The sequence below is a fragment of the Carcharodon carcharias genome, chromosome 25, assembly GCF_017639515.1.
Source record: "Carcharodon carcharias isolate sCarCar2 chromosome 25, sCarCar2.pri, whole genome shotgun sequence".
In the NCBI taxonomy this organism is placed as follows: domain Eukaryota; kingdom Metazoa; phylum Chordata; class Chondrichthyes; order Lamniformes; family Lamnidae; genus Carcharodon; species Carcharodon carcharias.
In genome coordinates this window covers 20,837,224-20,864,708 of record NC_054491.1, presented here as the reverse complement: position 1 = coordinate 20,864,708, position 27,485 = coordinate 20,837,224, and the positions used below count along the sequence as shown (strand labels likewise).

General features: G+C 45.9%; 1 protein-coding gene across 8 annotated transcripts in view; it reads left to right on the top strand.

The window, feature by feature from the left end:
- Positions 1-27,485, top strand: part of LOC121269665 (pleckstrin homology-like domain family B member 1) — a 331,530-nt gene that overhangs the window by 212,570 nt on the left and 91,475 nt on the right. For all 8 annotated transcript variants that reach the window (XM_041174450.1, XM_041174453.1, XM_041174451.1 and 5 more), the window contains 3 exons: positions 19,327-19,659; positions 20,995-21,135; positions 22,658-22,795. In XM_041174450.1, coding sequence (XP_041030384.1) covers positions 19,327-19,659; positions 20,995-21,135; positions 22,658-22,795 — 612 coding nt within the window. The remainder of the gene's footprint in view (positions 1-19,326; positions 19,660-20,994; positions 21,136-22,657; positions 22,796-27,485) is intronic.

Below are 27,485 nucleotides of genomic sequence, written 5' to 3'. Positions count from 1 at the left end.
GCCAGATTGGGTAAAGGTGGCAGGTTTCATTTCCTGGGGACATTAATGAAACAATTGGGAGCTTTGATGACGGTCTGAAAATTCCATCTTCCTTTTTGTCTAGTTAAACCCTCAAGAGACCAGGTCGCTTGAATTTAATTCACAACCTGCTGTGATGATATTTTGAACTCACAATCTACAACCTTCTGAGGTCATACATTTAGGGACAGTTACAGGGATTACAAAATAAATGGGAATATACTAAGAGGGGTAGATGAAGTGCGAGATCTTGGTGTACAAGTACACAGGTCCCTGAAGGCAGCAGTTCAAGTAGACAAGGTTGTAAAGAAGGCATACGGAATTGTTTTTGATATGGAATGCTCTCCTCCAATAGCAGAGGTATAGAATATAAAAGTAAGGATATAATGTTGGAATTGTATAAAACACTGGTGAGGCCACAACTGGAGTATTGTGTGCAGTTCTGGTCACCACATTACAGGAAGGACGTAATAGCTCTGGAGAGAGCGCAGAGGAGGTTTACAAGAATGTTGCCAGGGTTAGGAAAGTGTAGCTACCAGGAGAGATTAGATAGGTTGGGGTTAATTTCCTTAGAACAAAGAAGGCTGAGAGGTGACTTGACTGAGGTGTACAAAATTATGAGGGGAATAGGTAGAGTGGACAGGATAATATTGTTTCCCTTGATGGAGAATTCTAGAACCAGAGGACATAGATTCAAGATAAGTGGCAGAAGGTGTAGGGGGGACATGAGGAACTTTTTTACGCAGAGGGACTGGGTGTGTGGAATTCGCTGCCCAAGTTGGTGGTAGAGGCAGAAACTTTAAACTCTTTTAAAAAGTACATGGATCTGCACCTAAAGTGCTCTAAGATGCAGGGCTATGGGCCGGGTGCTGGAAGGTGGGATTAGAAAGGGTGTCCTCGGGCTGGAATGGACAAGATGGCCTGAATGGCCTCCTTCTGTGCTGTAACTTTTCTATGGTTCTGTCTCAGCACTCTCTTCAATTGGAGCTTTTTGAACATCCCAGACTTTAATTGCTCTACCTTTGGTGGCCATGATTTCAGCTGCCTGGGTACTAAACTCTGGAAGTCCCTCCCTAAACCGGTTCACCTATCTTTTCTCCTTTAAGACGTTCCTTAAAACCTGCCTCTTTGATCACCTGCTCTAATATCTCCTTATGTAGCTTGTCAAATTTTGTTTGATAAAGCTCCTGTGAAGTGCCTCGGGGTGTTTTACTACATTAAAGAAGCTATATAAATGAATATCGCAGTTGTTTTATCAAGTCTAACAGTACAAATACATTGAACTGGCTCAGCGATACTGGGCTCCCTGAACACCAATCAAAAAGGAGACTGAAGTGATACTGGGCTCCCTGAACACCAATCAAAAAGGAGACTGAAGTGATACTGGGCTCCTTGAACACCAATCAAAAAGGAGACTGATATAATGGGCTCTGCTATGGTGTTTTAAACTGGGAATAAGCTACAAGGATCACATCAGCCTCTTCAGGTCCCATTCATTCTTGTGTTTCTGTCGATGCTTTTCTTTATATGACCGCGTTGGGGTGATGGGAGGCTTGACAAGTATGTCCTGGTCGGATAATGTTACTGTGGAACTTCTGCCTGTTAGCCAGAGCTATTGGGTTACTGTAAACTACGCAGGTTAATTCATTGTGGAAATACCTTTAACCATATAAAGTTTTGTTAGTTCCAGCGATTCTGTTTTCACTATGGATCAAAACCAAATAGATTACTAGAGAACATCTTAAACCAGTATTAGCTCTCAGTATATTGGGTGTACTTTCTGAAGGTTTGCAGGGTTCAGTTGACTGAACGCATTGATTCAGATAGTCAACAGTTTTAGGAAAAGGAAAAATCCAATAGGCCCAAACAAGAGCCCTTTTCTCACAGATCAACGGCACCTATCCATCTTCTCGCACTCCTACCTTCTCCAGACAGTCTTCTAGCTGTCCCTTGGACTCGCTTGCACCTGGTGTTTTAATATCCCGCAATCTTATTCTATCACTCAATTATCCTGTGGGTGAAAACGTTCCGCTTGATTTCCCATCTTACTGCTCACTTCCTTGTGTTTGACTTTGCCTCTGGTAAGTCAGTCATGCTCTCTGGTACCTCATGGGGGAGAGAGGGGAGAACCAGAAGATTAGGGTAACGGGCAGTTCGACCTTGCTTCAAGATATTACCGAAACAGCCAAATCGTCTGAGAGATTATTTTTTTATTATTCTCCCCTCTGAGAGTAACAATAAAAAGAGAAATAGAATGCATTTATACAAAAAATAATTCCAGGCTAACACCCCATGCAGCGCTGAGGGAATGCTGCCCTGGCAGATCTGTCAGGCTGCTGAGGGCTCCTCTGCCATCTCAAGTGTATAGTTGCCAACTCTCCAAAATTGGCCTGGAATCTCTAGGAATTGAAGATCAATCTCCAAGACACTGCTGTTTGCAACCCTGGAGAAAAAGCATCGGGACATTTAAAAAGATTGGTTTTTTTTGTAATTTTCTTTTGAACATTTTCTCTTTAGCAGATACAAAAATATTGACAATGGGAATATAAGGGCTGTTTGGCTGACAGTCAACATCATCCGGTTGGGTAATGAATCTTTTTGCTTTCCAATTGGCGTAGAAAGGCAGTGAGTCACAAAGATGGGTGTGTTGGCCGACAACTGACTGGAGTGTGTGGGGCAAGTCATGTGATGAAACCTCCAGGAATACATTTAATCATAGTTGGCAACCCTACTCATGCGGATGTGAAAACAATCCCAAGGCATTACTTCAAAGGAGAGCAGGGGAATTATCCCCAGTGTTCTGAGCCCATATTTATTCAACAACAAATACCTAGGTACTGATTATCTGATCATTATCATGTTGCTACTTGTGGGAGCTTGCTGTGTGCAAATTGACAGCTGCATTTCCTACAGTACAACAAAAGTACTTCATTGGCTCTAAAGCACTTGGCGAGATTGTGAAAGGTGCTATATAAATGCAAGTTCTTTTATTGAAAGCACAAAGTCATTTAGCCTTATCCATTGCTGTGGAACCTGCCCTGCAGTAGAATGGGGGCTACTGGGGTTACATAATGGTACCTTCCTGAAGTGATGCTTTGAGGGGTATCAGCTGAAGTGCAGCTCATGCTCCTGATGAGCGAGTTCCAAAGAAATTATAATCAAGAGTCCTCATACTTTCCCATTATAGAATCCTACAGCCTAAGAGGAGGCCACTTGGCTTGTCATGCCAATGCCAATTCTTTGGAGAACTTTCCAATCAGTCCCTTTTCTTCAGAATCCTGTAAATCTTTCCTTTTAAGTATTTATCCAATTCCCTTTTGAATCTTCCACTGGCCTTTCAGGCAGCACATTCCAGATCATGACAGCTCACTGTGTAAAAGCATGTTTGCTCATGTTGTTTCTGGTTCTTTTGATGCTTATTGACTCTGCTACCATTGGTAACAGTTTCTCCTCATTTGCTCTTCAAAACCCTTAATGATTTTAAACCTCTATCAAATTTACATGTAAACATATGAATTGGGAGCAGGAGTAGGCCACTCAGCCCTTCGAGCCTGCCATGCCATTCAATAAGATCATGGTTGATCTGATTATAACCTCAACCCCATATTCCTGCCTACCCCCAATAACCTCTCACCCTTTTGCTTATCAAGAATCTATCTACCTCCACCTTAAAAATATTCAAAGAATCTGCTTCCACTGCCTTTGATGAAAAGAGTCTGCCCTCTGAGAGAAAAAAATTCTCCGCATCTCCATCTTAAATGGGAAACCCCTTATTTTTAATCAATAATCTCTAGTTCTAGATTCTTCCACAAAAGGAAACATCCCCTCCACATCCACCATGTGAAGTCCCCTCAGGATCTTATATGTTTCAGTCAAATTGCCTCTTACTCTTCTAAACGCCAGTGGATACAAGCCCAGCCTATCCAACCTTTCCTCATATGACATCCCACACAATCCAGATATTAATCTAATAACCCTTCTCTGAGCTGCTTTCTTGTAACCTCTCTGATCTAACGAACAATCCCAGATTTTCCAGTCTCTCCACATGAATTGCAGTCCCTCATCCCTAGAACCATTCGAGTTCATCTCCTCTGCACCCTCTCCAAGACCTTATCATCCTTCCTAAAGTGGGGTGATCAGAAATGAGCGCGCTAATCCAGTTGAGGACTAAGCAGGGTTTTATAAAAGTTTAAATAAATTCCCTGCTTCTCTATTCCTCTAACAACAAAAGCCAAGGAACCCTCATAACAGCCTTCCCAGCTCGTCCTCAAAGATTTGTTTACGTAGGAAAATATATTTAGTCAACAAGTCTTTCAAAAAGATTACTCCCACTTTGAAGAAATTCAATGAGTATAAAATACTGCCTATAAAATGATTCTCTCTCTTCCACCTTCTCTTGAGAAGTATGGGAGATATCATTTCATTGGCACTAAGTGGTCATGGCTGAGACCAGCCAGTAAATGTTGGCAGGCTTCAGCTACAGGAAGAGTATCTCAGTCGGATCCTGCCTTTGCCTGACCTCCACAAGCACACATTTTCCTGCAGGACTCTCTGCTTAGCGATCTGGAGCCCAAGAGAATTGAAAAGTGGAGACGTTATTGCTAAACTTGTAGCAAACCTTAATTAAACCACAGCTGGAATACACTCTGCAGTTCTGCTGGTGGCCATTATGAACAGGATATGGAGGCACTGGAGAGGGTGCAGAGCAGATTTACAAGAATGACACCAAACAATGAGGTTATACCCATCAAGGGAGGATCACCAAGCTGCAGCGCTTTGCAAGAGAAGGCTGAGTGCTTTTCTCTTTATTGGGATGTGGGCGTCACTGACAAGGCCAGCATTTGTTGCCCATCCCTTATTACCTCTAAACAGAGTGGCTTGCTAGGCCATTCCAGAGGGCAGATAAGAGTCAACCACATTAGTGTGGATCTGAAGTCACATATAGGCCAGACCAGGTAAGGATGGCAGATTTCCTTCCCTAAAGAGATTAGTGAACCAGATGGGTTTTTATGGCAATTGATGATAGCTTCATGGTCACCATTATGGAGGCTAGTTTTCAATTCCAGATTTTTCATCAACTGAATATAAATTCCATCAGCCGCAACAGTGGGATTTGAACCCATGTCCTCAGAGACACATAATTACTAGTCCAGTGTCATTACCACTAAGCCACTATCTCCCCCTGCTAGGTGTGACCTCATTGAGGTCTTTAAAATTGTGAAAGGTTTTGATAGAATGAACGAAGAGAGAATGCTTACTCTTGTGGGGAAGAGGCCATTGATATAAGATAGTCACCAAGAAACCCAAGAAGGAATTCAGAAGAAACTTCTTTACTCAAAGAGTGGTGAGAATGTGGAACTCACTACCACAGGGCATGGGTGAAGTGAATAGTACAGCTGCATTTAAGGGGAAACTATTAGCATACAAGGGAGAAATGAATAGATGGTTAGGATGTTAGATTTAGATGAGGAAAGATGGGAGGAGGTTCAAATGGAGCATAAATCCAACATGGACTGGTTGGGCTGAATGGCCTGTTTTGTTACTGTATATTCTATGTAATTATCTGATTTCACACCATCTCCACCGTGCCACTGGCTAAGAATCATTCCTGGAACTTTCCACCTTGTGCTGGAGAATCTCACCGATTCTCTTGAACTTTCTCCCAACGCAGTGAAGCTTTCACTCCCAAGTAAGATTATCCCCGATGCTGTGGCTTTAGCTCAGTGTGTGAACACTAAATCCTGTTGATCAAGGGCTTTGGTAAATCCCTGGTTTTGTGAGCCCTTTGTCAAAGGAGAGTAGTTGTACTGATGGGGAAGCTGGAGAGAGGGGGTGAAGCATCAGGGAAAGCCTGGGGGAACAGCTATCAGAGGAACTTAAGAGCTGACAGAGAGACGGATGCCATTGCTGCAGTTCCTGGAGGAGCAACGGGAAGAGACAACATAGACTCTGGATCCGTTTGTTGTTGGGTCTCTGAGCTCCAGTCAGCTACTAACAGGCAAACATCTAGTTCACAGCACAGGGAACGATTGGCCTGAAAGGAGGATCTCCCAGCAGAACTGTGCTGGCTTGTTGAACCTCCAGTAATGGAAGGTTAATCTCCATGACACTGCTTTGAGCAAACCTCAAAAAGTCAGGGGAAAAAATTGTAGAAGATACGAGAAAAGAGTGACTTTTTTAAGAAAGTCCCATCACAGGGAATGTTTTCGACAAAATTGGGCACAGTGCCACATTCAAATAGGTGAGCAAAGACTTGGTCAAAGAGGTAGGTTTTGAAGAGTGCCTTAAAGAGAGACAGAGGTGCAGAGGATGAGAGGCATAGGGAGGCAATTTCAAAGTTCAGGGTTAGGTGGGTAATAGGGCAATTAAAATCAGCGATAGGCAAGAGGCCAAAATTGGAGGAGCACAGAAACCTTGGTGGGGGGCGGGGAATGCCGGTTGGGTTTTATAGTGTTGGAGGAGGTCACAGAGATAGGGAGGGGCGAGGTCATGGAGGGATTTGAATATCAGGGCTGGGATTTCCTGGTCCCACCCGAGACGGAAATCGCCAGGGGCAGGACAGAAAATCTGACGGACCAGCCGAAGGTCCGTTGACTTCAGGCAGGAATTTCCGGCCCTGCGGTGGGCGGGATTGGAAAACCCCATCGACAGGAATTGTAAAATTGTGTTTCTAGGCCCAGCGTAGGTCAGGGAGCACAGGGGCGATGGGTGAATGGGACTTGATGTGAGTAAGGACACGGACAGACAGGTTTCGAACAACATAGGTTCACCCTGTTTTGGTGCAGTCACTGTTTTCGTTCATTCAAAGCTTTGTAGCACTCTCTGAGGATTTATATCGAACTGATTGTCTGCTAGACCCTGCAGCCCTTGTCAGTGTGTTCAACTTCAGGAAAACTCAGATAAGAACAGGGACGAGAAGATTTTCCATGAGAAGTACAGCTTGGCAGGCCCCCCACAATGATTAATGAAATACGTTGGGGGAAAATGTGATTGTTCAGCCTGTGTGACGTTGCCCTTTACTTGACCCCGTGTCTTCATTAGCATTCAGCCCATGGGTCTCTGGCCCTGCCACATTCCCCAAGTATTTCACGTGGTTGTGGCTGGCACCCAGGAAACTGGCTACTCGGTGAAAGGCAGTTCCTGTTTAATTAGCCTCTACGGGTATTCGAATGGAGGTTTGCACAGGGACCCTGGTGAATCTGCAAACATTCAGCTAAAAAAAAAACTGTTGGCTTCTGTGACCATAATTTAGTCAACTCTTAATGAAGTGTGTACAAGTCACTTCTAAACTTATAGCCTTCAATACTCCTTCTGGCTCCTCTTCATCTCCTTGTTAATTCCATACCCCCAGATCACCTAGCTGCTCAAGAGAAGGCAGACACTGGACACCAGGCAGGCTGCAGGCATTTTCTGAGGGGCTCAGGAGGCCCTTCAGCCCATCGTGCCTGTACGGCCCTTTGAAAGAGTTACCCCATCAATCGACCATTCCCCTGTTTTATCCTCGTAGCCCTGCAATTCTTTTCAGCAGAGGTATTTCTTCAATTCACTTTGGAAAGTTACTGTTGAATCTGCTTCCATCACCCTTTCAGACAATGCCAGCCGAACAACTCGCTGCATAAGAATGACTCTTCTCGTCTTGTCTCTGGTTCTTTTGCCAAACACGTTAAATCTATCTCCCCTGATTACCGGCCCTCCTGCCACCGGTAGCAATTTCTCCTTATATATTCCCTCAAAATCATCCATAATTTTGAACTCTATTTGCTCCAGCTCCCTCCTCTCCCTGAATGCAATGTCCCTCCAGGGTAAGGTCCCCCAGGGCTAAAAAGTCTTCCCGTGGGAGGAGTCGCTTGGAAACCCTTTGGCTGATTCTCTTCCCTCTGAGACGCCGAAAGGAAAAAAAACGGGCCAGAATTTTTACCTGGTCGGGTGGGCACATGCCCTAACTGAACAAGCCCACACTGACGGGTGATGGCGTCGGGTGAGCATCCTGACTTCATCCCACACTGGTGTGATAATTAGGTCGGCGGGAGCACGCAGGAGCTGGCAGCGCGCCCGTCGACAACTAACAGGACCACAAAGGCCATCAAAGTACCAATTAAATGTAACTTTTAGCAACCTTACAGTTGGCGGGGTAGGCGAAAAGACCCAGCGGACTCCACACTTTATAAGGAAACCTCATCCACGGGCAGGGCAAGGTTCCCAACAGCAATTTAAAAATAAAATAAAAATAATAACTTTTCACTCATAACATGTCCCTGCTCATGGGACAGAGTAACATGAGGAGACATGTTTTTTAACATTTCTAAATTCTGTATTTTTGATTTTTTTAATATATGTCTTCATCTCCCTGAGACAGCTCTGTGCCTCAGGGAGCATTTTCTGCGCACACTTGCGCGCATCTGTGAAGTTCCCCGCTGGCCCTCCTCCTCCTCTTCCTCCTCCCCCGCACCCCCCCCTCCCCCCCACACACACACACAGGCAGCACTGAGCGTGTCAGCACACATTTCACAGTGGGTGGGCCTTATTTGTTCCGCCCAGCATGAAATCGGCTTCCCAACCTCTTCCGCCTGCCCCTGCCAAAGTCAAAATTCTGGCCCATGATGCTTTTATCTACTGCCCATCACAGCCTCAGGACCTCCCGGAGCATTTTGATCCTCCTTGGTGAGCTGGCGTACGATGGTTACAGCACAGAAGGAGGCCATTCTGTCTATCTAGCCTGAGCCAGCCAGCTCTCTTCAACATTGACTCAGCTAGCCCCGCTCCCTAGTCATTGTCTCATTCCTGTTCTTGGGAACTTGCTGTGCATAGGTTTCCTACATTACAACAAGACTGACACTTCAAAAGTACTTCATTGGCTGTTAAGCATTTTGGGATTAATGAAATTGTGAAAGGCGCTATATAAATGCCAGTCCGTCATTTCCTTTCCTTCCTGCTACTGGACATAGCTTAAAGTTGGTGGCTTTTTTTGTACCACTTTCCTGCTGATATAAATCATCTTTTGACCAGAAAGGCACCCCTATATTTTGCCCCCTGTTCCCTCCTGTGGCTTGAGGTGCTGGGTGAGTATTCGGGGAATAGCGGGATGGACGTGTGGAGCCTGAGAGCAGTACAGGAAGGTAAACCCTTCTGCTGATTAATAGGTAACCCTGTAGAATGTCTGGAATGTCCCTGAGCCGCCTCAACAGCTATAAGTGTAACCCTGAAGCAGCGAGCGCTCCTGCTGAGGCTGTATTGACCCGATCAGACAAGCTGAGTGACTCAGTGGCTGCAAAGTGAAATATAAAGGAGCTGCCTCAACAGCCATCTGAGGAATCAGGGTTGGAAAAACAAACACTAAAGGCAAACTCTGATCTGTTCGGTAATGCAGATCTCGGAGAGACAGGCGGTAGCAGAGGGTGTGCGCTCAGCACTTGCCTTTTCAAAGGCCCTGCCAGAGGTAATGTTAAAAAGTGCTGAGAGCTGACAACCCTTAATTCAGGCAACGCTAATCTAGTTGTAAGAGCAATTTGTGGAGCAGAGAGCCCCACCACTGAGAGAATTTTCCAACGCTGACTTATGAGTTACCGAGGGCAGAGACAGGGGGAGGAGAGGGGATTCTGAGTTCTGTAAAAAAAAGGCAGCATGTGTGGTACCTTAACTGAGTCTTGCATTGAGGGTTGAATATACAAAAGTAACACCGTAAAGGATGTGAAACAGTCCTGATACCTTACCTATTAAGACATTCTCCAGAGATTTGAGCACAAAACCCAGGCTAACACTCCAGTGCAGCACTGAGGGAGTGCTGTACTGTCAGAGGCAGCATCTTTCAGAAGTAGCATTAAATGCTGTTTGCCCTCCCAGGTAAATGTAAAAGAACCCATGAGCACTATTTAACCGGGTCCTGGCCAATGTTTATCTGTCAACCAACATGACTTAAAACAGATGACTGGCTATTTATTTCATTGCTTTGTGGGATCTTGCTGTACATAAATTGGCTGTCGTGTTTCCTACATTACAACAGTCAAAACACATCAGGAGCACTAAGTGCCTTGGCAAGAACCCCACCCTGCTCTTTGAGATCATGCCATGGGATCTTTAACAGTCTCAGCCTTTGGAGTGGAACTTCAACCTACACCTCCTGACAGCTTCCTTTAGGCCTCCTGGTTGCAGTCTTCCAGTCTAAAAGCAGGGCCATAAAAGTTTACCTCAGAACGCAGTAGCTGGTTTGAAATCCACACAGGTTGTCATGGGAGGCACCTGACCCATGATGTTTGTTCTGATTGGTGTGTGTCACGTGACCTTGAAGGAACGGCCGTGAGCTGCGAAGGAGCTTATGTGTTTTGACAGGTTGAAAGTGGGAAGGGAAGAAGGCAGGGCACTGTGGGGAGTGTACGTGCGAGAAGCTCTCTTCCAATTTTTGAAACAAAATCTCCTCGCCATCAAATGGACGTGGAAATTCAGAAAGAACCTGAAACTGGGCTTGCAGATGGATCAGTGCGTAAGTGCCTTCTGTGGACTATTAGTTCTTGGAGTGAGAAGGAAGCTTTTCAGTTAACTCTTGCACTGCTGAACAATAATGGCCAAAGTTTGTACTCAAGTTAATTGCTCCTTGTATTGAGAATAATGATTTATTGGCAGTGCAAACAGTTCTCGGGGCGGAGTTATCAGTAACCGTACACAGGAGGGTGCAGGGAAGTTTTGTTATTTAAGATTGAGGAATCCAGGTGAAGGTCCAAGACCTGTTGTGCAGGACAGCAGCAAGGGTGGGAGAATAGAGTAGGAGAGAGAGAGAGAGAACACACCAGGTGAATTAGGGAGTAGGCCTTTCTGATGGTAGTCTTGGGTTAGAAATGCCAGCAGTTCATAAGGATAATGGAAGACTGAGTGAGGTGAGGAGTCCCACAGTTTCAAAGTCCTTAACATGAATAAATTAGATAATAAATTAAATCCGTCCCTAACAGCACTAAAGGTGCACCTAAACCCACATGGACTGGAGTGGTTCAAGAAGGCAGCTCACCACCACTTTCTCAAGGGCAGCGAGGGATCGGCAACAAATGCTGGCCTAGCCAACGACACTCACATCCCGTGAAAGAATAAAAGAAAAGGGAGTGAAACATTGAGGTTTGATTTGAAAACAGTGAGAGTAAAGAAATCAGGAAGCCTGTGTAGGTGAGTGTGAGAGAGCTAGTGGTGAAAAACAAGAGGAACATTTTGACAGGATGAGAGAGGTCAGAGGGAATGAGTAAGGTCAAGGCCAGATTTTTCCACATATCTAGCCTGGAATTGGAAAGAGAGGGAGAGGCACTGGAAGAGTATCTCGAGACATGACAGCAAGAATTGATTTCAATAAGTAGTCGAGCATTGGCCCCATTCTGTGTTCTTCATATTGTCCACCATTAAATACCCAGCTCCAATTGTCCAGAAATGTCCGGAAACCCACACTACGTTCTCTTTTGTAGAGGGATTGTCTTGGAATATACTGCTATTTGGTGATAAATATTTGAATTGTTGTGTTGAAGCAAAGCTGAGGTATTTGAACAGTAAGGTGTGCAACAGGATTCAGAATCCTGGATCCTGTACCTACAACATATGGACTGCAGCAGTTTAAGAAGCTGCTTTACCACCACCTGCTTAAGGGTAATTAGGGATGAGCAATAAATGCTGCCCTTGCCAGCGATGCTCACATCCCAAGAGAGAATTTTAAAAATTCAAGCGCAGGGAGCTGCTGCTGCTGCTTGTACTGCTGGAGATCATCCAGTTACATCCAGTGTATGGCACAGAAACAGGCCATTCAGCCCAACCAGCCTATGCCTGTAATTATTCTTCAAATGAGCCTCCTTTTACCATAACAAAAACAGAATTACCTGGAAAAACTCAGCAGGTCTGGCAGCATCGGCGGAGAAGAAAAGAGTTGACGTTTCGAGTCCTCATGACCCTTCGACAGAACTTGCGTTCGAGTCCAAGAAAGAGTTGAAATATGAGCTGGTTTAAGGTGTGTGTGTGGGGGGCGGAGAGATAGAGAGACAAAGAGGTGGAGGGGGGGGCGGTTGGGGGGGTGTGGTTGTAGGGACAAACAAGCAGTGATAGAAGCAGATCATCAAAAGATGTCAACGACAATAGTACAATAGAACACATAGGTGTTAAAATTAAAGTTGGTGATATTATCTAAACGAATGTGCTAATTAAGAATGGATGGTAGGGCACTCAAGGTATAGCTCTAGTGGGTTTTTTTTATATAATGGAAATAGGTGAAATAGGTGGGAAAAGGAAAATCTTTATAATTTATTGGAATAAAAAAAAAGGGGAAGGGGGAAACAGAAAGGGGGTGGGGATGGGGGAGGGAGCTTACGACCTAAAGTTGTTGAATTCAATATTCAGTCCAGAAGGCTGTAAAGTCCCTAGTCGGAAGATGAGGTGTTGTTCCTCCAGTTTGCGTTGGGCTTCACTGGAACAATGCAGCAAGCCAAGGACAGACATGTGGGCAAGAGAGCAGGGTGGAGTGTTGAAATGGCAAGCGACAGGGAGGTTTGGGTCATTCTTGCGGACAGACCGCAGGTGTTCTGCAAAGCGGTCACCCAGTTTACGTTTGGTCTCTCCAATGTAGAGGAGACCACAGTGGGAGCAACGGATGCAGTAGACTAAGTTGGGGGAAATGCAAGTGAAATGCTGCTTCACTTGAAAGGAGTGTTTGGGTCCTTGGACGGTGAGGAGAGAGGAAGTGAAGGGGCAGGTATTGCATTTTTTGCGTGGGCATGGGGTGGTGCCATAGGAGGGGGTTGAGGAGTAGGGGGTGATGGAGGAGTGGACCAGGGTGTCCCGGAGGGAGCGATCCCTACGGAATGCCGATAAGGGGGGTGAAGGGAAGATGTGTTTGGTGGTGGCATCATGCTGGAGTTGGCGGAAATGGCGGAGGATGATCCTTTGAATGCGGAGGCTGGTGGGGTGGTAAGTGAGGACAAGGGGGACCCTATCATGTTTCTGGGAGGGAGGAGAAGGCGTGAGGGCGGATGCGCGGGAGATGGGCCGGACACGGTTGAGGGCCCTGTCAACGACCGTGGGTGGAAAACCTCGGTTAAGGAAGAAGGAGGACATGTCAGACAGTCCCTTCCCACCTACATCCGTGATTCCTCTGACACCTTACGTCACATCAACAATTTCCAGTTCCCTGGCCCCAACCGATTACTCTTCACCATGGACGTCCAATCCCTCTACACCTCCATCCCCCACCAGGATGGTCTGAGGGCCCTTAGCTTCTTCCTCGAACAGAGGCCCGAACAATCCCCATCCACCACTACTCTCCTCCGTCTGGCTGAACTTGTTCTCACACTGAACAATTTCTCCTTCAACTCCTCTCACTTCCTCCAAATAAAAGGTGTGGCTATGGGTACCCGCATGGGCCCCAGCTATGCCTGTCTCTTTATGGGGTATGTGGAACATTCCTTGTTGCAGTCCTACTCCGGCCCCCTTCCACAACTCTTTCTCCGGTACATCGATGATTACTTCGGTGCCGCTTCATGCTCTCGTCAGGACTTGGAAAAATTTATTAATTTTGCTTCCAATCTCCACCCCTCCATCATTTTCACGTGGTCCATCTCTGACACTTCCCTTCCCTTCCTTGACCTCTCTGTCTCAATCTCTGGTGATAGACTGTCCACCAATATCCATTACAAACCCACCGACTCCCACAGCTATCTCGACTACAGCTCCTCACACCCTGTTTCCTGTAAGGACTCCATCCCATTCTCTCAGTTCCTTCGCCTCCGTCGCATCTGTTCCGATGATGCTACATTCAAAAACAGTTCCTCTGACATGTCCTCCTTCTTCCTTAACCGAGGTTTTCCACCCACGGTCGTTGACAGGGCCCTCAACCGTGTCCGGCCCATCTCCCGCGCATCCGCCCTCACGCCTTCTCCTCCCTCCCAGAAACATGATAGGGTCCCCCTTGTCCTCACTTATCACCCCATCAGCCTCCGCATTCAAAGGATCATCCTCCGCCATTTCCGCCAACTCCAGCATGATGCCACCACCAAACACATCTTCCCTTCACCCCCCTTATCGGCATTCCGTAGGGATCGCTCCCTCCGGGACACCCTGGTCCACTCCTCCATCACCCCCTACTCCTCAACCCCCTCCTATGGCACCACCCCATGCCCACGCAAAAAATGCAATACCTGCCCCTTCACTTCCTCTCTCCTCACCGTCCAAGGACCCAAACACTCCTTTCAAGTGAAGCAGCATTTCACTTGCATTTCCCCCAACTTAGTCTACTGCATCCGTTGCTCCCAATGTGGTCTCCTCTACATTGGAGAGACCAAACGTAAACTGGGCGACCGCTTTGCAGAACACCTGCGGTCTGTCCGCAAGAATGACCCAAACCTCCCTGTCGCTTGCCATTTCAACACTCCACCCTGCTCTCTTGCCCACATGTCTGTCCTTGGCTTGCTGCATTGTTCCAGTGAAGCCCAACGCAAACTGGAGGAACAACACCTCATCTTCCGACTAGGGACTTTACAGCCTTCTGGACTGAATATTGAATTCAACAACTTTAGGTCGTAAGCTCCCTCCCCCATCCCCACCCCCTTTCTGTTTCCCCCTTCCCCTTTTTTTTTATTCCAATAAATTATAAAGATTTTCCTTTTCCCACCTATTTCACCTATTTCCATTATATAAAAAAAAACCCACTAGAGCTATACCTTGAGTGCCCTACCATCCATTCTTAATTAGCACATTCGTTTAGATAATATCACCAACTTTAATTTTAACACCTATGTGTTCTATTGTACTATTGTCGTTGACATCTTTTGATGATCTGCTTCTATCACTGCTTGTTTGTCCCTACAACCACACCCCCCCAACCGCCCCCCCCCTCCACCTCTTTGTCTCTCTATCTCTCCGCCCCCCACACACACACCTTAAACCAGCTTATATTTCAACTCTTTCTTGGACTCGAACGCAAGTTCTGTCGAAGGGTCATGAGGACTCGAAACGTCAACTCTTTTCTTCTCCGCCGATGCTGCCAGACCTGCTGAGTTTTTCCAGGTAATTCTGTTTTTGTTTTGGATTTCCAGCATCCGCAGTTTTTTTGTTTTTATCTCCTTTTACCATACATCATCTCACCCTATCAGCATACCCTTCTATTCCTTTTTCCCACGTGTATTTATCCAGCTTCCCCTTAAATATATCTCTGCTATTCACTTTAACTACTCCATGTGATAACAATTTAATTTGACTATTCCAGTGCTCTCTAGGCTCGCCTCCAATCTTCCACCGTCCGTAAGATTGAGTTCAACCAAAATTCTGCTGTCCACCTCCTAGCTCACACCAAGTCCTGTTTATCCATCATCCCTGTGGACACTAACCTACATTGGCTCCCAGTTTGGCAATGCCTCAGTTTTAATATTCTAGTCTTTGTGTTCAGTTCCCTCTGTGGCCTTGCCTCCTCCGTGATCTCTCTGTGCTCCTCCAACTCAGGCCTACTTCACATCACCTATTCCCTCCACTCGACCACTAGTGGCCGTGCCTTCAGCTGCCAGCGTTAATAAGTTCCCTAAACTCCTCTGCCTCTCCGCCTCTCTCTCCCCCTTTAAAACCCTCCTTAAGACCTGCCTCACAAGCCTGTCCTAATATCTCTTTATGTGGGTCAGTATAAAGTTTCGTTTGGTAATGCTCCTGGGAAGTGCCTCGGTAGAGGTGCTATATAAATGCAAGTTGCTGTTGTTGTTGTTCAGTGGCTGTTTCACTCAGAAAATATCCGTCAGGTTGCCAAAACAAGAGAAAGAGAACAAGGAATTCAGAAATAAATCTTCATAACATCTGGACCACCATTTATTCAGCCCTCTGTACAGCTGAGCGGTGATCAGTAAATGCCTGTGATGCAGAAAATGCGAATTGAATGCAACTGATACTGTTCCCCTGGTGAAACATTTCCTTTCGGTACAGTACGTTCCCAAACAAGTCAAGCGGTTGACTTACCAGTATGACTGTGACTGTACTACTCCCTGTGGTAGCTAGTTCCACATCCACACCACACTCTGGGTAAACCACTTTCTCCGGAATTTATTAGTGACTGTCCCTTATTTATGTCGTCTAAATCTGGCGTCTTGCGCAACCATAATTAGACCATAAGACATAGGAGCAGAAGTAGAACATTCAGCCCATCGAGTCTGCTCTGCCATTCAATGAGATCACGGCTGATCTGATAATTCTCAACTCCACTCTCCTGCCTTTTTCCCATAACCCTTGATTCCCTTGCTGATTAAAAATCTGTGTATCTCAGCCTTGAAAATACTTAACGATCCAACCTCTACAGCCCTTTGCAGTAAAGAATTCCACAGATTGACTACCCTTTGAGAGAATAAATTCCTCCTCATTTCTGAGATTATGCCCTCTGGTCCTAAACTCTCCCACGAGGGGAAACAACCTCTCAGCATCTACCCTGTCAAGCCCCTAAGAATCTTATATGTTTCAATAAGGTCGCCTCTCATTCTTCTAAATTCCTATGAGTACAGGCCCAACCTACTCAACCTCTCCTCATAAGAAAATCCCTCCACACCAGGATCAACCTAGTGAACCTTCTTTGTGTCTACCCTATAAAACCTTTTCCTAATTTTAAAGACCTCTATCAGGTCACCCCTCAGTCTCATACCAATCTTATGCCACCTTTAGGTTCTTCAGACAGAAAGAAAATGATGAATCGTGACTTTTAAATAATTGCACAGGACGAGCTTGCACAGTTGATTTTTTCTCTCCAGTGATGGTGGTTAGGGGTTTGATTCCATTGCTTCAATGTCCAGATGCTTTCTGTTGTCACTCTGCAATAGGAAGAGGGCATTGGTCTGAGATCTTCGAAGGTTCAGGATGGTATTTAAGCAACAAGGATCAGGAGGGAGGCCATTCAGCCCCTTGAGCCTGCTCTGCCATTTAATTAGATCATGGCTGATCTGTGACCTAACTCCATTTATCCAATTTTGTTCCATATTCCTTTCTGCCTATGGTTAACAAAAATCTATCAAGCTCAGATTTAAAATTAACAAATGATCTTGCGTCAATTGCTGTTTATTACAAAGAGTTCCAAACTCCAATCACCCTTTGTAATTAGAAATGTTTCCTAATTTCACTCCTGAAAGGTCTGGCTCTAATTTTTAGACTACGGCCCCTAGTCCTAGACTCCCCAACCGAAGGGCAGAATGTTATGAAAATGTGGCGAGTCGTTCAAAAGCCCACTGACTTCAGTGGGACCGTAAAATCTCGCTAGTGTAAAGTTCCGCCCATACTATAAGGGTATCTGGCAGAGCAAGGGTTAATGTGGGACTGGGAAACAGTACCACCCACGGTGTGATTTAAAGAAACACGTATCCTGAGACTAAGGTCAGTTGTGGACTGTGCGGAGACCTGTGTAGAAGCAAGCGTGGGGTTAGTTCACAGCTTGGGCTATACCCTTTATATCTGTACATAGTTATGTGTTACCAATAAACACTTAATATTCAACCATACAAGACTCAGAACCTCTTTGTGAGACCCACTGAACATACAACACCAACCAGCAGAAATAGTTTATTTTGATCTACTCTTTCCGTTCCCCTTTATGTCTTGAAAACCACGATCCAATCACCCTTTAACTTTCTAAATTCCAGGGAATATGACTGTCGTTTGCGTAATCTCTCCTTGAAATGTAACCCTTAGAGTCCAGCTACGATTCTGTTAAATCGCCACAGCACTTCCTCTGAGGCTAATTTATCCTTCCTATGGTGTGGTTCCAGAACTGCTTGCAATATTCCAGATGGGATCTGCCAGCATTCCAGAAACTTTTGTGATTATTTTCTGTCTGACACTAATTTATTCTTATAAGCTGGGGTGTCCAGGGTATTTTGTCTCTCTCAATCAAATAGGGCAGATCATACTACCTGAGGATTCATGGTAAGTGCAGTATTGAGGGAGTGCTGAACTGTCAGAGGTGCCGTCTTTCAGATGAGATGTTAAACTGATGAGATATCTGCTCCCTCAGGTGAATATAAGAGATTCCATACCAGTCTTCTCGAAGAAGATCAGGAAGGAGCCCACCCCTCTGTCCTGACCAATATTTATTCCTCAGCCAACAGATTAACTGCACTTACCTCACTCATTGCTGTTTGTGGGATTTTGTTGTGTTCTAGTTGGCTGTCGGGGGTGCCTATAAACATGAGCAGACTGGTTCCATGGAAATGGGTGCAGGATTATTCATGACTCTCAAAGATAGGACAAGGTGAAGCACCAATAATCCAGTGTGATGGAATCATTGATAGAATCACCATGTTCCACAGAATATCTCCCAATTTCCCTTATAAGGCCATCTCTCTCCTGACTACAAAACAAGAGATGCTGTCCTGTTAAAGTAATTCATTGGTGTGAGGACATGAAAGGGGCTAAGTAAATGCAAATTTGTTCTTTTGCAATGATCTGCAGAGACCTTAAGTTGCCTGAATGAATGTGCCTGCTCTCTCAGTTAGTTGTGAAAGAAGCCTGCTCAAGATATAAAAGAAGCTTGCTTTTCTTCAGGAAGATTGCCAAGGAGCCCCTTATGTCCACCTGAGGGAGCAGGCATCTCATCTCATAAGTTTAATGTCACATCTGAAAGACAGCACCTGTAACAGCGCAGCACTCCCTCAGCACTGCAGTTGTTGAAGAAAAACAGGAGATCTCTCCCCCCCAGCTCCCCGTCAACAACCAGCTTCCCAGAGTTCTGGCAAATATTTATCCCTCAACTAACATCTCTAATAAACAGATAAACTGGTCATTATCACATTGCTGTCTTTGGGAGCTTGTTGTGCACTGGCTGTTTCCTCTTGTGGACAAATCTAGAATCTAGGGGGCACAGTTTAAAAATAAAGGGTCTCCCATTTAAGACAGAGATAAGGGAGGAATTTCTCTCTTAGGCAGCTGTCAGTGTTTGAAATGCTCTACCACAGAGAAGAGTGGAGGCTGCACGGAGTATATTCAGGGCTGAGTTAGACAGGTTTTTGATCAACAGGGAGTTAAGGATTTTTGGGAGCAGCCAGGAGAGTGGAAATGAGGTCACAATCAGACCAACCATGAACTAATTGAATGGCGGAGCAGACTCGATGGACTGAATGGCCTACTCCTGCCCCTATTTCTTATGATCTTATATAGCCCCTTTCATATCCTCTGCCCCTGCCATCAAAAGCCTTCTAATTACCACCCATTTGGTCACTTCTCTGGCACTCAGAGTGCCGCACGCTCAGATTGTAAAGCAACTTTGGGATATTTTTTTCTCTAAAGAGAGGAGCAGGATGACATATCTCAGCACTTCAGGTCTTTATTTCTGACCCTCAGGAACGACAGCGCCTTGAAACCATCCTGAATCTGTGTGCGGAGTACACAAAAACTGACACCTCCACTGCACCGGACATAGGGAAGGCGAACCAGGACAATGAGCAACTCCATATTGACGAGCAGAGGTTTTACCCCAGCACAGCAGACCCTGCCCCCACCACAGCCAGCAGAGGGACCTCGATGGAGAGGAGCAGCGGGGGGAAAGGGTTCAGGGAACCTGCTCTGTCACAGCCTGCTGATCCCAGCATTCAGAAATCTCGGGAGGCTCTGGAGAGGTCGGATGAGGAAAACCTGAAGGAAGAGTGCAGCAGCACAGAGAGCACTCATCATGAGGTAAGACGGTGTGAACCAGACCTTACGCTCGGTACAGAAAGATAGAAACTTTCTCTGGAGCAATTTTAGCTTTTCCCAATGGGTGTGACACTAGTCATGTGTGCTTTTAAAAGTGTTCAGGAATGAGTTGCTTTCCATATTTGGGGATCAGCAAGCAGCATAACATGGAATAAAAACAGAAAATTCTGGAAATACTCAGCAGGTCAGGCAGCACCTGTGCAGAGGGCAATAGCAAGTTACTATTTCAAATTAGATGGTGGCATAGTGGTAATGTCACTGGGCTAATAATCTTGAGGCTCTGAGGAACATGGATTCAAATCCTACCATGGCAGGTGGCTAATTTAATTAATTTTTAAAAATCTGCATCTGAAAGCTAGTCTCAGTAATAGTGATCCCCTATTATCGTAAAAACCCATCTGGCTCACTACTGTCCTTTAAGAAAGGAAATCTGCCATCCTTACCTGGTCTGGCCTACACGTGTCTGCAGACACACAGCATTGTAGTTTGTTCTTAACTGCTCTCTGAAATGGCCGAGCAAGCCACTCAGTTGTAGTAATTGGGGATGGGCAACAAATGTTGGCCTTCCCAGCGATGCCCACATCCCATAAAATTTTTTTTTAAAAAGATCAATGAACTTTCATATCAACTGGATAAGTTATAGTAATAGGTTTTAAGCAAGTACAGAGGCAGGGAAAGGGGCAGGAGGTAGGGTAAAAGGGCAGGTTAGAGATAGGATGGAAGGCTAAACGGATTAAATGATAAAAGGGATGATGGCGCAGAACCAAAACAGTGTCTAGGAGAGCTCAAAATCCCAAAAGAAGAATCAAAAGAGATTGTGATCTGACATTGTTGAACTCAGTGTTGAGTTTAGAAATCTGTAAAGTGCTAAATGGAAAAGACGAGGCGCTGTCCCTCAAACTTCTGTTGAGCTTCATTGGAACAGTGTAGGAGACAGTAGCCAGAGTGGGGTCGGGGTGGAGAAACAGGCGAACTGAAAGCTCACTGGTGGTAACCAGAGGACACAGATTTAAGGTTATTGGCAGAAAAATCAGAGGTGACACTAGGACACCTTTTTTTACACAGCCAGTTGTGATCTGGAACGTGCTGCCTGAAAGCAGATTCTAAAGGAACTTTCAAAAGAAAATTCGATAGATACTTGAAGGGAAAACATTTTCAGGGTGTTATGGAGAAAGCAGGGGAGTGGGACTGATTAGGTAGAATCTTTCCAAGTGCTAGCACAAGCCGTGATGGGCCAAATGGCCCCCTTTTGGGCCCTATGACTCAATTTTTCTATTTTTTTTCTCTCATCCATTCTTATGTTTTTGTTCTAAGCAGCATGAAGATTCAACGGGTGCTCAATCAGTCCAGCAGGTAGCCTACCTCGAGGAGGAGAGGGTCAGAGTGCTCACATCAGTGGATGAACTCAAACAGAGAATCAAAGAGCTTGACCAGCAACTTGAGGAATCCAGTCGTGAGGTAGGTTTTCACCCTATTTTACTCATCTCAGTCTTTTCCTTTACTCATGTCTGATTTGCATTGACTGGGGAATTTCCCCGTAATCAGCTGTCAGCGATTTTTAAAAACTCCAGTCTCGTAGCTTTGCCAACTCTGGGCATATCCCCAGAGATTTCATCACATGACCTTCCAAACTTGATCCGTCCCACCCCCACACTCCCATCGCTGGTCCATCCTCCGGGTGCACTGCTTTCCCGCCGCCAGTCAAAAAGCAAACAGACTCGTTGGGCGATATTTAAGCAAGGCGATGGGGGTTTTGCCTGCCCACTAGGGAGCTCGCAGGAGTCCCACATTGCCTCCTTTGCTAAAGGTCCTCCAGAATGAAGTGCCAAGCCAGGCACTTTACTGGACAGCAGCAGGGCTCCCCCCAAGATTGAGGACCCTTGGGGCGGAAACCGCGTTTGCCAATCAGGGGCCGGCAGCTTTCCCTTGCCGGCAGTTGCCAATATTGCACCCAGAGACAGAGGCCTAGGGCCGCTGAGGGAACCCAGGCCACGGGTGAGTGAAGGCAGGAAGGGGGGTGGGGTCGCGAGAGAGGGGAGTCGGCAGCAAGGGGAGGGGTTTGGGCCACATCCCTTCTCAATGCTGGGTCTCTCAATCAGGCACTGAGTAACTTCGAACCAGGGACCCCTGCCCAGCCCCCCTGAATCTTACAAGGGTTTGCTCGTTATCCTTCCTGCATGGCAAATTCCTCGCCCACTGCTGGTTTAGCACCAGCAGCAGTGGGGTTGAGGCCCTTAAATGGGCATTAGTTGCCCACTTAAGGACCTCAATTGACAGTGGGACAGGCCTTCCTGCCACAGACTTAATCAGGCAGAGGCAGGAAGGTGGTGGAGTCCCCACCCAGTACCCTCCCAGCCCATTAAATGCCCTCCCTTCAAACACACCTTGGGGTGGGCATAAAATCTGCCCATTGTTACCCTGTTGGAGTTATCCTGGACCATCCTTGGGAAGTTTTAAGGCACTATATAAATGCAAGTCCTTGTTAGTGAAACGCCCTTCTCTCCCCCATCTCAGATATTTTTACAACTAAAAATGAAAATGTTTCAACAAAATGAAAAGGAAACACGGTTTTGTTTAACGTTCCACTGACTTTCCTCCCGGGCTTTATTTGCAGCAGGTGGGCCTGGAGATTAATCTTTAATTGTTGGAGACTCCAGGACCTCCTGGAGGGTTGACCAACCTACATTCTCAGGTTTGGGGCCTCTCTGGCAATTGGAATAAACTTTAAAATGGTACATGACCTGGGTCAGTATATACCTCTCAACCTTGATTCACCTTGTTGTTAGTGGGATCTTGCTGTGCACAAATTTGGTTGCTGCTTTTCCTACATTATGACAGTGGCTACACTTGGGGGGAAAAAAAGCACTGCATTGGCTGTAAGGCACTTCAGGACCTCCTGAGGTTGTGGTGGGCACTATATAAATGTAAGCAATGTACTTGTGAGCAACATGGATTGTGATTCCTTCAATGTTCTCTGCAGGCAGAGATGGAGCGGGCCCTGCTCCAGGGAGAGCGGGAATCTGAAATTGCTCAAATCCGGCAAGAGCAGGAGATCATTGAGCAGTTGGAGGAGAAACTTTTGGAGCTGGAGAGTAACATCCAGAGAGAAAAGGACAAGGTACAGCTAATCCTAGCTCAGGTCTCTCTCTCTCTCTAAACTACTATCATTCATTTCTTCAAGAGGAAATGGGGAGCGTATCTGATGTGAGCTCCCTCCCCTTGAGGAGAGACATTCTTATTCAGCTTTTAAAGTGAACTTGGGTCAACAAGCACTGGAGCACCCATGTTGCTATGAAGTCTGCTTGATTTGGTGAGATGACATTGGTCATTCCTTCAGCTGCTCTGCTTCTATTGCAGATCAATATGGGGCTGAAGTCCTGGCCACAGTATTTGCCCACCCCAGTGGCAGTGTGGGTTGGAGGCTGGCGGATGTGATTTTTTTTAGCAATCCCTGACTTCCCAGCACTAACGCTGTAACAAAAGGAGTTGTGAAAAAATGACCGGTGTAAACTTGTATCTGCGGACCAGGCATTAGCAAGAACTCTTTGGTGTCGATGCAGTTTGCCTCATTAAGATCTGGGCTTGAGAGACATCCCCGTAACCCAGTGGTGTAAGATAGGTATTACCTTGTGCTTGTGGTCTCCTGTGCAGAAGTCTCCCCCACTCCCCTGTGTGAAAAGCTGCGGTGAGTGCCAGTGTTAGACACACCTGTAGTACTTTAACATGGCAGTGGGCTGCAATGGAGCATGCGGAGCTTAGACACAGCTGCTGTTTAAGGTTTGACCATTGGTTGCATCATCCCTGAACTTAAAGGAGATGGGGGAATGGTTATTGGTCATTATCCAGTGACTGGTGCATGGGAGAAGCGGGGCCCTGCTTCTAACAGCCCAGCAGTCAAGTAATCTGTCCACATTCACCATTTCGGCTCACACAGGTTAAATGGCCACTCAGGTGAAGCATTGGAACCCACTGCAGTGGGAATGGAACAAAAGACAAATCAACGCCTTCAGAGAGTAGTGAATGATTTCTTAGCCGAGAAATTAAGGATACCTGGGATACCATGAACAGCTCTGGTCTCCAGGGGATGCAGAGGCACTGGAGAAGGTGCAAAGAGGATTGACAAGGATGACATCCAAACAGAGAGGTTATAATTATCTGGAAAGATTGAACAAGCTCAGGGGTGGGGGTTGAGGGTGGGGGGTAGGGGGGGATCTTTTCTCTAGAAACAAGAAGGCTGAGGTCTTTCAAGCTATGGAAAAGTTTTCTCGGGGAGTCATAAAGATGTTTCCACTTGCGGGCAAGTCTATAACCAGGAGCCATAAATATAGGACAGGGACTAATAAAACCAATAGGGAATTCAGGAGAAACTCCTTCACTGACAGTGGTTAGAATATGGAACTCACTACCACAGGATATGTCTGAGGTGAATAGTATAGACGTGTTTATGGGGAAGCTCGATAAGTACATGAAAGGAACAAGAACAGAAAGATATGCTGTTAGAGTTAAATGAAGTAGGGTGGGAGGAGGCTCATGGGGAGCATAAACTCCAGCACGAACCAGTTGGGCCAAATGGCCTGTTTCTGTGCTGCAAATTCATTGTAACTCAACGATCTCTCACAGTATGAGCAGCAGCAAATCTCTACACTTGCATCTTGTTGCACATCTTACTGTTGAAATACCTCGGCTTTGTTTAAACGTGCCCAGAGACAGTGACAAAAGACAGTTTGGCAAGTAGTTCTGAGTCATAACAACTACTCAGCCCCAGGCACAGAGCAACAGAGGTGTTCAAACAGAGGGAACTGACACTGATTTGGCAAGTGAGACTGTAACCATTCTGTGATTCTGCTCTATTAAATAAGGGATAAAAACAGAAACTGCTGGAAACACTCAACAGGTCAGACAGCATCAGTGGAGACAGAAACAGAGTTAACATTTCATAGGAATGGGCGGAAATTAAGAGATAAGTTCAGATGCAGGGAAATGGGGAGAGTGCGTGGACATGGGTGGAAAGATAGAAGGGTTAGGATGGAGGGAAGGGGAGATTAAATGACAAAAAGGATGACAGTGCAGGAGGTGTTAATTGGACAAGGGGAGAAATAGAAGATGATCCCAGAGGAGGTGTAAAAGGCAACAATAAACTATTACCATCATCTACTGTCTGAGAAAATGGGAATGGTGGTAATGATATTGAGACTGGAAAGTTATAAAGTGCCTAATTGAAAGCTGAGTTGCTGTTTCCCAAGACTGCATTGAGCTTTATTGGATTAACATAGGAAACCAAGGACAGAGAGAAACATAAAAGAATTTATGGTGCAGAAGTAGGTTGTTCGTCCCATCTTATCTGTGCTGGTGAAGAAAGAGTCATCTAGCCAAATCCCTCTTTTCTACTCTTGGTGTCTAACCCTTTAGGATACAGTACCTTTAGGTTACAGTACCTCAAGTTGTGCTACTGACCAGGTCTGGCAGAACATCCATTGGTAGCAAGTGTGTTCTCTTGAAAGGAGTGGACTAATTAAAAATAAATCAGAAATTTCAGGGATGGCCTGAAGGCTCTTTCCCTGTTGCCAGTACCCAAGAGTGTTCATGTTAAATTCCTATATAGCACTATTTAACTTTGATTCATTCACAGCGTGTGGGAGTGATTGACAAGGCCCAGCATTTATTGCCCATGTCTAATTGCCCTTGAGAAGGTGGTGGCAAGGTGTCTTCTCAAATACAATTGAGTGGCTTGCGATGCCATTACAAGGGTAATTACAAGTTGACCACGTTGCTGTGGATCTGGAGTCACATGTAGGCCAGACCGGATAAGTATAGAGGACTTTCTTCCCTAAAAGACATCAGAGAACCAGATGGGTTTTCACAACAATCCACTGGTTTCATGGTCACCCTTACTGGTGCTCACTTTTATTCCAGATTTATTTAACGAGTTGAATTTAGTTTCCCCAGCTACTGTGATGGGAATTTGAACTTAAGTCATTGGAACTCATGGCTCCATATGGTTAGTCCAGACCCTGGGATTGATAACCCAGCAGCATAACCATGATGCTATCATATGTCCTATTCTGTTAACACAATGGACTGAATTCCCATGGGCTTCGGGACCATTTGGGTCCTGTAACTGGCATCAGGACCACCGGCGTAATCTTCTGGCTGCCTGATTGCTGTCTCCGCGTTTGGCAACCTGATAAGGGCGTCCAGCAGACTCTTGATGCTGCCGATCCGTTTGGGGGATGGGGGGAGGTCCCACAGCGCTGGAGTCTCAGGGGCCCCACAGGGAGCTGCCCTCTGAAAAACGGAAAATTCAGCAAAATGAACTGCGGCCGCAGCCGTCGAGTTCCTCTAGTGGAGGGGAACCCCCGTCTCTGAATGCCCAGCAGCCACATCCATGATCCTCACAGCCCAGGCTGTGATGCTTTGCAGGATGCTCCTCTGGCCCCCTTCTGCAGCCTGCCACTGGGAGCCCACCAGCCTTCCGGCTACAGGTTGCAGCCACATCGAGGGGACCTGTCCACCATCTGAGAAAACTTTAATTGGCATTTTAATTGGTCTAATTGGATGCTTGCTGCTCCCCACAACCCCACCCCAAATCTGCTCCTCTGAAAGTACGTCAGAGCTGGGAATGTCACACCAACTGATAATGGGAAATTGCTGTGACACCCACCACCAAATTCACCTTGCCTCTCTGGCAAAATCCAGCCCAGTTAAGATGGAGGAGGCAGGAGCTTCACATCAACTTAATTAACCAATACCCTAAAATAGCCAAGAAGGAATTAAAACCTCGACTTAAAAACCTAAACTACTGACAAAAGATTGAGTGAGTTGGAGGTATTAATCAATAGGGATTTGTCAGTAATTCAAGTGTCGCGACAGGAATTGAATTGTAAATTGGGGTGTCACAGGGTGATGTGTGGATTGACATCACTATGTCAGGCAATGAGTTGGGGGGAGGCAGAGTTATGACAAGACTTTACAGTCCACTTTACAGCAAACAGTCTTCTTAAGCGAGAGTTCCCCATGAACTACTGAAAGACAGAACTGCAGCAAAGTCTCCTGATATAAGCAGGATTATTTCTCCAGAATAATTCAGTGACTGGAGGATAGTTGCATACATAAACAATGTGCATAAAATCAATCTCAGGAGTCGATTCCAGAAGTCACTCCAGGCATGATTGATGGGGAGAATTACCCAATTGTCTCCATTCTTCCGGGGGATAGTGATGTCACTGCAGGAAGTTGTGACAGGGGCCGATTTGTGTTTCTGTGTGTAATATTACAAAGCAAAGGCTGCAATGGCTCACTCAGCAACTTGCCATTCTGTGTAATGGGGGCTAGACAGATTGCAAAGTCCTCAGCGTCTACATTCTCGGGAATGGATACGAAACTGACTCAGTGACAGGAAACAAAGGGTAATGGTTGTTGAGTGTTTTTGCGACTGGAAGGCTGTTTCCAGTGGGGTTCCATAGGGCTCAGTAGTAAGCCCCCTGCTTTTTGTGGTACATACTAATAATTTGGATTAATAATAGGGGGCATGATCAAGAAGTTCGCAGACGACACAAAAATTGGCCAAATGGTTGATAGCAAGAAGAGTTGCTGTGGACTGCAGGAAGATATCAATGGGCTGGTCAGGTGGGCAGAAAAATGGCAAATGGAACTCAGCCCGGAGAATTGTGAGGTGATGCATTTGAAGAGGTCAAACACTGTAAATGGGAGAATACTGAGAGTTGTGGAGGGAGTGAGGGACTTTGGAGTGAATGTCCACAAATCCCTGAAGGTAGAAGGGCAGGTTGATAAGGTGGTTAAGAAGGCAA